Consider the following 13456-nt stretch of genomic DNA (forward strand, 5'->3'; position numbering starts at 1 on the left):
ATTCTAACATACCCACAAATATTTTTTAAGATGTGTATGTGCTGTATTTTGCTTTGTAATAAAGAAACCTGACCTGAAATGATTAATGATGGAAACCCACATCACCTTAGTGGGAAGACTCGTCAAATACAGGATTTTGGAAAATTTGAAGGATACTGCTGCAATATTTAATATTCTAACTGAAAAGGGCAGGTACCAATGATTCAGGACAAATTTTCTAGATTCAAACTCTTAGTTAGCCAGTTAAGTTAAAGAATTGCTAAATTAAAATAGTTTAAAATAGTCTAACTAAAACTTATTCCTCTTTCCACTACCTGGAAAGTAGGTAGTGGAAAGCACTTTTGGCACTGAGAGAGTTGTCATTTGCACTGACATTTCATGTAAAAGTGAGACACAAATACCACTAAAGTTCAACTGCATTTCATTCAGAAATACCAGCCTGGCCCTCCAATGATCAGAAAGATTTCTGTCCCACAGTTTCCATTTCCAGTATTCAAAAATAAAATTAAAAAGCAACACATTTATTTTTAATGCTTTAAAAGTAATAATTATCAAAAAGTAAAAACCCCAGTTTAGTCTCCTTTTAACCGACTCCACTTTTGCCATATTTTGCAACCTCTAGGCTTCTGAAAGAGTCTAAGAAAGAGGATAATGTTTCAAGTGTCATCCTTAATTATGAAATAAATCCACAAGGAAAACAAATGACATCATGCTTTTATCTCTGTGTATATAACTGATGTAATAGGAAGACCCATCCCTTGTAAACATCTCCCTGTGCCAGTTTGCCAGGATCCAGGGTGGGTGCACAGTGTTCTGAGTGCATGCAAACACGTTCTTCACTATTTTCATTAGTTCTTGCTTAGCTATTAGTTTTTAAACAGGAGTTGCTAAAGCCCTCAGAGTGATCCCAGAGGAGCCTTTGGGTGCTGCCACAAACACAAACAAATCTCAGCCCTGTGCTGTGCAGAGACCAGTCCCATGGCCACAGCGCTGAGCTGAGCAGAAGTGCCCGGCGCAGTTCCCACCTCCGCTGTGGACTGTCCTGGGCCCCTGTGCCTCCAGTGCCACATCAAACAGCAGGAATTCAGCTCCCTTTTCCTCCACCGTCTGTCTCTGTCCCCTTGCAGGCTTTGCAGGCCCTCTCTGTGTGTTTGTGCTCAGCACAAAGCATCTCCACCTCTGGCTTTAACCCATGCCTCAGCCTGAGTGCTGCCTTAGTGGTACACAGGAATAAGTCTTCCCTTGCCCACAGCCATTCCAAGGGGAACAAGATGAGCTTTTGTTATGAACCCAGCTTAGTTCCTGAAGGATTGAGTTGGCCAGCACTAAGCCTTGACTACTGGCTGACAGCACCATGTTTAGAAAAAAGAGTGACGTGCTGCTCACAATTTTACCAATCAGCTGCCTCAAGAATGGGCAGGACTGTGTCTCCCAGCCAGTGTGAAGGCATGCAACACAAGCTCCACTGGCTGACACACACAGTATAAATAGAGTTATTTTCCTTTCTTTAGGGAATGTATCGTTCTCAATCCAGTTTTAGGATTACACTCTAATCTCAGTCTCTGAGCAGTCTGTGCCCACATATCTAGGATTAGAATTTAGCCCCACAGCCTCTCCAATAGCACCTTACTCCAGTTAAGAAGACATATTTCATCCTCCTGCATGACGTAATGCTAGCATAATTGCTTTTATCCTTTCCAAAAGGTATTTATTTTGCTGACTGTGGATTCTGGAACAACTACAATCTCTAGTTTTATGACCCTCAGAATAGATTCAGAGCAAGAACCCTTGATCGAACAACTAATAACATTAAGACTATTAATAATATTGGAATATTTATATATTTTTTAAAACAGTACCTGATTTCTCAAGCAATCAGGTCAGCTTTTTCTAAAAGGGAAGCCAATGGAAATGCAAATGAAATTATAAATGTCTTCATTCACAGGTTTCTCTCATAAACATGAATACATGTTCATATTGCATGTTTGACTGATTCAGCTGGGACAAATTTATCTGAGCATTTTAAACAATACTCAGCTTCTTCCAGTCTGTGGAGACACTGCTGTAGTTCACTAAACACGGACTTTAAAGAATGCTAATTCCATGTGTTTGATGTAAATACAAGCAGTATTTGTAAATGAAATCTCTATGCATTTAACTAAAAAACCAAGTCTATATTATGTATGACTAAACCATATTTTGCCAATTCAATTGATAACATCAACACATAGACTGCTATAGACATTTTTAGACTGATGCATGATTAGATTTGCAAATGCTCCTGGTTCATAAAGTTCGTGTCTTGCCACTTCTCATCTAATAAATTGAGACAGAATTAGTCCTGGGTGAGTGGTTCTGCCTGCTGCCAAGAAGGGTTTGCTAAGGGTAAGACTCTAAAGGCAGAGATTAACTTGTCTTCATCCCTGTAATGTGCTGTACAGCCAGGATTTGTGCAATAGGATCAGAGCAGAGCCATATATGAATCTAACGCTGGACAGCTGGTGTGTATGAATTTATATGAACCCTGATGCCAGATTTTGAGCTCCTCTCAAATCCCAGCTAATAAATGTATCAGAAGTGTACTTTCCCTGTTCCCTCACAGATCTTCCTCAGCTGGTGTGGTTTCTAATATGTGACTTGTTATGAAAATAATATGAACCTAAACTACCCTAAATTTGACCTGCAGGTCAGAACCCCAGCTAAGTAACTGAAAAAGGTGTTTTTCCAAATGAAATAACATGGATTAGTCAGATTCAGTACTTCCTCCTGACACAGAGTTACACACAAATCTTTATATTAGGTTATTAAGCTATTTATCCCACCTGATCATTTCAATACTTCACTAACAGGAAATTCAGGGAAATAAAGAAGTAAGTTAATACACACATATAAAACGTGTCCTTTAAACTAAGTTTTAACCATACGGATATTTTGCCATTCAACTTGCAGAAAGATTAGAATTCTGGTGGAAAGAACATCTCAGCTTTATATCACAAATACCAAAGTTATTTTTATGTATCTGAGAAGAAATTCAAGATAAGTTAGATAGGATTGATTGGCACATGAATGACAAAAAACAGAATGATTTCGTGAAGCAACTCCAGTGAAAACCTCACTAAGGAATCAAACTTTCCTTTTGGCTTATGATGATTCAAAAACTGGGTCAGTGGAAGCAGTAAGCTACAGCTTTAGTGGAAGAAGATCCCAAAGAACTTTTAAATCATATTATTCCATGAGTTTTTCAATACTATATCTTTTCCATGTGAAACCAAAAGACCATATTTTCTACCTTTGCAAGGATAAGTTTTTTATCTGATGCTCATTGTCTGAAATGGTGGTCTGTGAATCTTGATCATCTCTTGGATAATAATTATCAGTAAATATGGATCACTTTGCTGGGGAGGCTGCTGTAATCAGTACCCTACATTCTGGGGAAAATGCCAACATTTAAAAGAAAACCTCATATTTAAAATGAGGTTTAAAGAAAGTTCTTACATAGTTTCTGCTTAATCTCAGAAAGGAGGCAGTGTGAGACTGCCTGTCAACAGCCACTGTATCATCCTTCACATCCAACACAAAACCAGACTTATTTTGGGAACAGACTACACAGAGAACACTACAGTGATACTGGTGCTGCTGGTTTCTAACCATTTACTGCTCCTTGCTTTTGGATGGATGTCTGTCAGAACAGGCAGGGGATATGAGATCCCACAGGAGGGATTTGGGCCAGAACAGATGGCTCTTTTACCACCAGGTTTTCCACGATTCTACAATTTAAAGTCGCATCATATAATTTCAGGCACCAGTGGGATTTTAGGGGGAAACATAGAAGTTCTAGGAAGGACTGATGAAGAAAGTGTCTTTTACTTGTGTGTCTTTTTCCCACAAAGGGACATTTCTCCAGAAAAAAACCCACATTCAGAACTTTGATTTAAACAGGAGACTGACACATTCTAGAAGTTCCTAAAATGCAAAAGTGGTACAATGTGTCAGTAATCTGAGACAAAAATGTGTCAGTATTAAAACTCATTTTTTTTTTTTCCCCCGATTTACTAGAATAAGAAGGTTAAAACTTCCCGTGTCTTTTTTTTCCATTATGCTGTCTGAACCCCTAATGGTTTCTTTGCACCTTTACAGAATCACAGAACAGTTTGGAATGGAAAGGACCTTTAAGGCCATCTAGTCCACTGCCCCTGCAATAAGCACTGACATCTTCAGGTAGACCAGGTTTCTCCAGAAAAAAAAAGAGCCAGAAAAAGGCCAAAGGCCAGGCTGTAAGAAGGGCAGCATGAAGTTTAACATTTCAGTTTGTTTTGCAAAGTGTTCAATACAGAGTCTCTATCCAAGAAAGAAAAACACCTAAATGGCTCACTGAACAATATGATATGGTAAATGCCATCATCCCTGTTACCACCTATTTTTTTGAGCTGTTGAAAAGTTTAGTCCAGCACTAAATCGCTTTAGTCCTGAGCTTTAAAATGCTTTAGCAGCTCAGAAGCACTTTGGCAGCTCAAATGCTCTTCATGAGGCACCCAGCATCCCAAATCGCTTTAAGTCTAAAGTACCCTAAAAAAAAAAAAAAAAAAGCAAATGGAAACAATGTTCAGATACAAATGTCGAGAACAAAGGCCACGGTGCTGGTCTGGGATTTGACAGATTTGTCTGTTGCCAGGATGATCTGAATCTTGGCCAACAGAGAATCCAACATCTACTCTTACAAATGTAAAGCCCTTGTTATTTTGAGGGAACACCAATGGTATGGTCTAAGTTCAGCCTCTACTGTCAGTATAAATGGCCAAAATTACTCACTTGTTTACCTTTTTGCAAACTCATTTTGAGACTATCTCCCTCATACCACAGAAATGGTAAATTTCTTAGGCACATTAATTAGATTGGTATCTATCACTTAAATTATTTTAAAATCGTCAATAGGTAAAAAGCAATAAACAAAGTTATAATGATACATCTAATTTATAAACGGCTGGGGTAATGAAACACAGGACTTCACTTTTATCTCATTTTTGGATAAGGAGCATTGTTCCTGTCTTTGCATTTTCCTCACTGTTACCTCTACCAAATGCTGGCTGAACTCCTGGAGCTGTAACTCTCTATCTGCAGGATAAGAACACTTCAGCATTACATTTTCCTTCTTTCAGAAGACAGAAAGAATCCACTTCATCAGCAGTAAATGGGGATGGAAATTCAACTCCTTACTGAAAAAAAAAATTAAATCTAACCATTTGCTGTGCAACTCTAGTGTGAGATGAATGTACAGATGCTCCTGATGCTGCCTTCAGAGCCAGCCTGCTTCTTCTGCCAACTCCTCAACTCAAAGCATTTCATACACGATAGCTTTTTAACATCTAGGCTCTGGGTTGCAGAACTTCCTTCCTTTACAACTATTAATGATATATATTAATTACATATATTAATTTAATAATTAATATAAACTAATAATTAATCTGAGCCTGACTGGTTTTATCACTGTTTTCATCTCTACAAAACATGTTCTTTTACCTTTTTTACTTCAATTTGGCAGCCTTAAGGAGCTGATGTCATTTGGAACAGATAATTTCTACAATTTATTTCCATCTGCTTCACTTAGTTTACAGTAGACAGGGCTCCAAACTACTACAATTCTGAAATTAAACCAAAGACACCTGCCTGCCAAAGTATGAGCATATCACTGCTCTCAGACACACCAGGGGCTGAAGGCAAAGTCTTGGGCTTAATTACCTCCTTTTGAGCAGGTGTGATTTTCCAGCACCCTGATTTTTCTTGCATTGTAGAATCCAACAAGTCAGCGTAAGCAAGGGCAATATTTGCATTGTCCTGAAAACTGGAAGTTTCTACATGGAAAACAAGCCACAGGCATGGAAGGATCCAGCTGTGACATGCTTAGCTGGGAAACAACCTGCATAACCTTCTCTGTTTCTCATTGTTGAAAGTCTTATTCCTCTCTTTGGTGCTGCTGATTCGGTTCTTTACAGCAGCAGAGTTGTTGCTGTCTCCCTGCAGCATGACTCCCCGGGAGCACATGAGGAAGATGTCCATCCTGGGGGAACAGGGATCACTGGAGGAAAAGCACCTGTACCGCCTGGCAGGCAGCATGGCAGCAGGAGGTGAGCAGCAAGGAACCCCACTGCACATGTGCTTATAGCATTGTTGGCATCTACAACCTACAAGAAACAGCCAGCAGCAGGTTTGATGTCTCTAAAAGGTTATTTCAAATTTATCTTAGGAGTAACTGCAGAAATATTTTGCTTAAGGTAATTAAAAATTAATACAGAGGGCTCTTGGAATTCAGCATTTGATTAAGAGATGCTGAGCATCTGGAAGACAAGTAAATGGCACTCAAGAACTCAGGACAAAAGCCACAGCTGGACATTATGATGTTCTGATTGACCATTGTGGGCTTTTTTTTCTAGAGCTGCTTTCTCATGACAATGCAGGTTCCACCTAATATGATTTTTCTTAAAATGAACCTGTATTAGAAATGAAAACCCTCTCAAGCAGAGACCTTAACATCCATGGCTATCTTCTGTTTCACAGTATTATGTAAATTATTATTCATTGTAATTTGTCCTTTGATACACTTGACTGAGCACATCCTATTTATTTTTACTGCAGTTTGATTGAATAAATCTACATTATTTAAACAAAGTAGTTCAGATGTCAGTGAAAACATGTTTTCAGTTGCTGCTATTAAAAAAAAAGGTGTGAATCGTACTAGAGGAAACAAAACAAAACATTTTTTTCTGGTTAGGTGATACCGCAGCCAGCATTACTTCCTAACTTACCCCACTGAGAGCAGAACTGTGTGTGCTTTGCAGAACTGCGGCAGCGGCAGGAGATGCTGATGAGGAACCAGCTGATGGCAGTAAACCCGCAGCTGATGGGGCCGGGCCAGCCGAGGATGCAGGGGATCCCCGCCCAGTTTGAGCCGCGACTGGTGGAGAGGTACCGGGCACCAATTTCTGTTCCAGCACTGCGGTTAATCACTGTGTGTGCTGTCTCCGAGGCTGTATAGATCTTTGGTGATTCTTAACTAAATGATATCCTCTGAGTATCTGAATGGCTTTTTTTTCCTCTCAGAGATCTGCTACCTTCAACTGAAATGATGGCCTCAGCTGACCCCAGACAAATCCACATAGCATCCCACCTGGGACCCACAGTCCCACAGCACCCCAACATGCCAAACCTGTTGTCCAACCGTGTCTACCCAGGCCCAGGTAACAAACACCCTCTGCATCCTGAAAAGTGGGACCATGTGGATCAGAAAGCCAGTTGCACCTGCTAGCTTTCCATGGGTTTATAGGTAGTGTCAATAACAGTTTATTTTATTTAGAAAAACAGTCTCACTAAAAAGAGGCAGCCTGTGCAGCATGTCCATTTTATCCTTATATTAAATACAGTTTTCAGTCTTTTGCATGTTTTTGTTCCCTCCTTTTCTTTTTGTATTTTCTAAGCACTTTAACACCCAAACAAAAGGCTATAGCTAAAAAAAAATAGCTCCTCGTCAACACTTTTACGGTATATTTTACTCTTCCTCTTATATGAGAATTGGCTGCTTTATACAGATCATATTCTCTAACAATAATACCACATGCCACTTAATTCATGTAGGGCAAATACAAGTCTTTTTAAATAAAGGCTCAAAATTAGAGGGCACAGCTCCAGGGGGAAGGCTGGACATCACAACTATGGCATTCATGTCATGCTGCACTAAAATTTACATATTACTTTATACAAAGTGAGCTCAAGAGTTTTTCTTTGAGATGAGTGAATGTATTTTCAAATTCACATCAATAAACCAAAAAAAAAAATCTGATTTCGGCTTCTTTTCCTGCCTTAACATGGATCTCAAGAGGAAATATAATTTAAAATTACACAGCCTCCAGGATGAAAGCAGTCTTGAAGGAGCAGGTTTGCTTTGCTCAACTGAGGGCTATTATTTTCTGAGCAGTTATATGTATTTCAAAGGCATATGTCACCAAATAAAACCACCCTTCGTGGTTAATGGCAGGTATTCCTAACTACAGATCTGATCCTGAAAATACCTGATGGTGGACTTCATGTTTTTTCTACATATTGCCACCAAAACAATGACAACAAATAGGATTTAACTTGAAATCCTATCACTTTCCTGGTGAAGCCCACAGTTGAAGACATTCAAACATTTTAAAAGTGTCTCTGCACTGCTTTGGGGATTGTGCATTTGCATGAGGAAACCAGTGAATTTTAAAGATTTTTTATTCCCCTTCCCTCTAAGGATACAGCTTTCTGCAACCAGAATCCATGGAAGCTGTGGCCAGAAGACAAGAACTTGTTCAAAAGCAAAATATTGCCAGGTAATCAATAGCAAGCTTTGTTCTGAGGTGAATGTCAGGATTAAAGCAGCAAAGTGATTGAAATTGTTTTTCAAGTCACCCAAAGAAGCAGAGGGCCCTTATCAATTAAGGCCTGAAGCTACTGACTTTCTGCTTGCCTTATTTTGTTTTTATTCTTAAAATGATGTAACAAAAATAAATAAACCCCTTAGCTTGGTTAAAGGAAAAGAGCAAGCTACAGCCACAGCCCTTGAACTGCAGATCCAAACACCCTGAAGTTACAAAAGTTCAGAAACAAATTATAACTTTGCAGCTGTGTGATATCACACACAACACTTCAGGCCTGTAGCTGGGCCCTTGGGACAAGCAGCTGTGTCTCCACCCTAGCAGGGTGGGCAGCTTTCCTAGTTTGACAAAGGAGTTGGAATAGCAGAGTGACTGTAGGAAGTCCAGTTATTTGTACCAGTTTCAGTGTGGTCAGTAGCTAATTAAGAGTCCAGCAGTGCCCTCCCTCATGGCCACACTGTTTCCACAGAGGAACTCTAACCTCAGACACTCCTGCACTGGCTGCGCTACTCAGTGGGAGTGCCCCTCACACAGTGAGAGTAAGAGGAAAGAACAGCCAAGTTCTGTGCATTCATTGGAAAATAATTATGACAAAAATGTTTTGAACTTTTAAGTCAGCAAAGCTTGATTACTGAACTCCTCCAAGCACAAGATTTGCATCAGTAATGCATTTCCTATAGCTCTTGCCACATGGCAAAAACCCTGAGAAAAACAAGTGAAATAACAAGCAGCAAACATGGCCATCTCATACACCCACAGCCACATCAAAGCTGGTCCTGCCTGTTCAGGCTCTTCCCTCAGCCCACCAAAAAGCTAAACTCCAACATGAAAGAGCTCACCTACACCATAAAAACCTTTTACCCTAGTTTTTTGCCACCCTGACAATTTGCACTATGTTCAGACAGCTCTCTGCAACACAGGTTCCCTTTAGGGCTGCGCTTGCTCCAAACCAGGTGATGACAATCTCCTGCACTTGGTGCAGCTGTGCTGCTGAGCACCTGGGTTGAAATCCTTATTCTCGAAGGGACCCTGCCTCATCCCAAAACTCTGTTTGCTGGTCCTGACTGGAGCACACTATCTCAGCTGGAGGAGGAGGCAGGAATGTAATGTTTTCTGCTGTTTGTTGTCACCTCAAGAGCTAGGTGGGAGTAATGACAATCAGGAAAAATGTACAAGGACACAGTACACAGACAAAATACTTCCTTTGTATCTCTGAAAGCAGAAAATCAGGAAGTTGGAGGTTGTTTAAAAGATTAAAAGAAGGCAGAGAAAAATCCCTGAACGGTGTGATCAAATAATTTCTCCTCATACCAAAAATCTGTATAGATAGCTTTTGCCCAAACTGTTTTCCTGACAATTTTACACTCTCCTGAAGATCAGACTCTCTGTGACCTATTATACTCATTGCAGTGCTAAGAAAGCTGTCTTGATGCAGTTTAAAGTACTTTACTTCACAGGCTCTTTTCCAAAGATGCAGAAATCCCACTGAAAGCTCCTCAAAGGAGCTTTACCTTTCTGTTTGATCACTGGCCTGGCTCCAGAGAAAGGTGATACCAGCAAAGGTTGCTACAGCAGAGACAAATACTACTATTACAAATACAATACAAATACTTGTATTCTCTGTATGCCACTGGCAAGCCCTCCCATCCATTATGACAGGAGCAGGAAGCTGGCACAGACTCTGGAGCGTTCATCCAGAAGGAAGGAGATCAGTTAAACACACTCTCAGGCACCATGCTCAGGTGCCAGGCACTGTGGAGGGTTACTCAAGAGACTTAGCATTAGCTTACTCTGAATAGATGCATGTTCCATAGATAATGTCATTCTTGTTCTTTATAATTTACAATATCACTGGAATTCTCCAGTTTTTGGTACAAACTTCTGAGTGATAAAATAAATCAATTATTTTCTTTAGTCTTCAACCCCTCGACTCTGGAGACTATTTTCCAAATGTGAATATAATCCTCATATCTGGATTGCCAATATGCAAATAACACTTTTTTGTCTGAAGTATTTTCCAGAACCATGACATGGAAGACGTGTTTTCCCTTTCTTTTAGCTTACTATGTGTAATGACAGCACATTAAATACAGCCAGGTTTGCCATTCCATCTGCAATTTGTACCCTCTCACACACAGCAATGTAAGGAAGACACAAAACAAGCAGTACTCTTGCCTATTCATTTATCTGAGTTTTATTCTGCTGTGAAAAAGAAAAAGGTGATGAAGGAACCGAGCTGCCCTAACTGCTCATGCTCTGTGTGTCTCTTAGAATGGAAATGGAGATGAGTGCTATTTTTCAGCAAAAGGAAATGGAGAAAGCCCATCGGAAAGGACTCCTGGGCCTGGAAGCCCCTTTCCTTTACCACGGGATGCCAGCAAGTCCCATTGCTTTCCGTGGCAGGCACAGACTCCCTGAAGGGCACCTTGCCAATGACCTGTATGTCCATCGGACCACCCTGGATGAGATCCATGGCAACACCATGCTCATGGCAAGCAGCCCGTACCCGCCGGTCACCACCCTGCAAAGGGAGAGGGGGCGCCGCCCAGGGAGAAGAGCTGGAAATCACAAAACTGCCGAGGGCAGTGCCAACGGCACAAAGAACCAGGCAGATGACAAATCCACAGACTCTGCCTCAGCTGCAGTGGATGAGGAGAAAGAAGAAAAGAAGGAAATAGAGGTGGAGACGCCAAACAAACACGAGCAGAGCAAAAACCAGACTGAGCCAGCAGTAGTTGCCAAGAACTGCAAAGAGTTTGAACAAGGTTTGAGAAAAAACTGTGCTACTCATGAGATTCCGACTGAAACCACCAGCTGCAGCAACACAAATGAGAAGGAAGTCAATAGCTCTTGTGCTGCTTTTGATGACAAGTACCTGTACCCTTCTGCAATCCCATTCTCAGCATTACCATATGGATTTCCAGTGCCCAACAACCCATTGCTACCTTCAGGTTTGTCAGATCTCCAGATTAGAGTGGCAGGTTGATATAATCTGGTTTTATTGATTTGGTCTCTCAATTGCTCCTTCTGTTTTAAGTGAATTTTTGGTATGGTAGAGTCATTGCAACTAAAAGTAGAATTCTAATGCTGCAAACAGTAATATCTGTATTCAGTTCATGTTTTAAAAAGGAATTTCAATTTAAAAAATACAAAATTGCTGAATGAAGTTGCAAGTTAGCCTGTCTCTTCAGCCCACAACTTTTCTTTATGTCCTAACTCACAGTAGGCACCATGGACTAGCAAAGGCTTGAATCTGTTCTACTGAAATATTAGTCAAATTAAAGTAACAGTAAAGTCTAAAGGAGAAAAAGCACTGGACAATGCACTCATTAGAGGAAGTCTTGCAGCATGAGTTGTATGTGTAGTGACTGGTAGGTACAGTACTTACCAGTAAACAAAAGAAGCCACCAAAAAAACCCTTCAGAACCAGGTTCTGCTCATTACCTGGTGATTTTGTGTCTAGGACTCTTGTATCTGCAAGTGACTAGACCCTGGTGTTAACACATTAGGTTGTAAAAGGTGTAAAAATTCTCATGATAACAATAATTTCCTCCTGATTTTCCAGCAAAATTACCAAAATAACTTCTGTGTTTCCTCCTCAAAGGAGCCCATGGCCTGATCCTGAATGGAGAAGACATTTCTTCTGTCGAAGACATTCGCAAGTGGACAGTTGATGATGTGCACAACTTCATTGCCAGCCTCCCAGGCTGCTCAGATTATGCCCAGGTGATTAAAAACATTCACCAAATTTTCAGGTCTTTAGGACCATCTAGATTTAAATGTCAGCAAGCAAATGTAAATGTGGGAGGGTAGCTGATTGTCCCAAAATTACAAGTATAGTAGTAGTTTTCTTTGTGCAGTTAGAAGATAAATACAAAGATAAAACAGTAAAATTATTATTTCTTCTTTTTATTGTTTATGCCTCAGGGTTGAGCATGAAAAACAACCAAAGTCTATTTTAGCACACTATGATGTGTTTTATCATTTCACCAGATATTTAAAGACCATGCTATTGATGGAGAAACCCTTCCACTGCTAACAGAGGAACATCTCCTGGATACAATGGGATTAAAACTTGGACCAGCATTAAAAATCCGCTCTCAGGTATGATCATTAAATGTACGCCAAGATGGTGAGTCACAGAGGCATGGAAGTGCCAGAAGATGACAGGAGGGAATTTTTCCAAACTAAAGCACTTTTTTTTCACTGGTAAGGTAATTGCCACAATACTGGGAGAAAATAAATTACTCCAGCATAGTTTTCTTTTACTTCCCTGCATGTTACCATGGCACACAGAGAGAGAGTAAGGAATATGACATTTTTCAGTAACAGACTCTCCCTCTCTGTTTGCAGTTTTCTACCCTTAATTTCATCCACTAATATAAACTCTCTCTGTGTTTCTATTGCTGCCAATTCTTTTCCTTTTCTTTAACCCCTTGTACTCTCTCACTCTTCTCTCATTTCAACCACCTGCCCCACTCCTGGCTGGCAGTTTGCCTCCCCTCTGTCCCTGGGTGCTGCAGCACCTTGGGAGCAGGAGGATCCTGCTGTCAGGCCCAACAGCCCTAAGTTGGGTATTGACAAGCTCCTTCCACAGCCTGGGTCTAGAAAAATATAAGAGAGTGAAAATGGAAAAGATTTTTTTCACAAGAATTTGATAAACCTTTGGGATGCCTGGGATGTCCCTGGTGCTGCTGCACCAGCAGGAGGATCCTGCTGTCAGGCTTGATGTTTAATGGCTTTAACAGCAAGAAGTAATTGCTGCAATTGTGCCTTTGTCTTTAAAGGTGTCCCGACGTCTGGGCAATGTGTTCTACATGATGAATGTCCCTCTATCCGTGCCCCTGCCTCCTGCTGCAGGGAAACCCTCAGAGCAGCCCTCTGACATGGCCTCCCCTCTGCATTGCAACAGCAACGGTGACACCCTGGACAGTCCCTGCTCCCAGGACCCAGAAACCTCCCAAGCAGTGGAACAGATGGTTTCAGAAAGCAGGGAAAATCCATGTGACACAGCTGGATCCCAGGCTGACTTCCAGATGATTGCTTTCCAGAAAAGTTGA

At 40.7% G+C, this 13456-nt stretch overlaps 1 protein-coding gene across 1 annotated transcript; it reads left to right on the forward strand.

Moving 5' to 3' along the window:
- Positions 1-6019: 6019 nt before the first annotated feature.
- On the forward strand, positions 6020-13456 carry SAMD7 (sterile alpha motif domain containing 7). The gene is made up of 8 exons (XM_009089411.4): positions 6020-6122; positions 6834-6960; positions 7096-7232; positions 8273-8351; positions 10668-11347; positions 12001-12122; positions 12390-12500; positions 13184-13456. Exons 1-8 carry the CDS (start codon positions 6020-6022, stop codon positions 13454-13456), a joined length of 1632 nt encoding a protein of 543 aa, XP_009087659.1.

This window comes from Serinus canaria, chromosome 9, assembly GCF_022539315.1.
Source record: "Serinus canaria isolate serCan28SL12 chromosome 9, serCan2020, whole genome shotgun sequence".
Taxonomy (NCBI): Eukaryota; Metazoa; Chordata; class Aves; order Passeriformes; family Fringillidae; genus Serinus; species Serinus canaria.

Coding starts and splice junctions, on each gene's coding strand:
- SAMD7 (XM_009089411.4), top strand. CDS start 6,020: ATGACTCCCCGGGAGCACATGAGGAAGATGTCCATCCTGGGGGAACAG. Junction 6,123..6,833: donor AGGCAGCATGGCAGCAGGAG/GTGAGCAGCAAG, acceptor TGTGCTTTGCAG/AACTGCGGCAGCGGCAGGAG. Junction 6,961..7,095: donor GAGCCGCGACTGGTGGAGAG/GTACCGGGCACC, acceptor TTTTCCTCTCAG/AGATCTGCTACCTTCAACTG.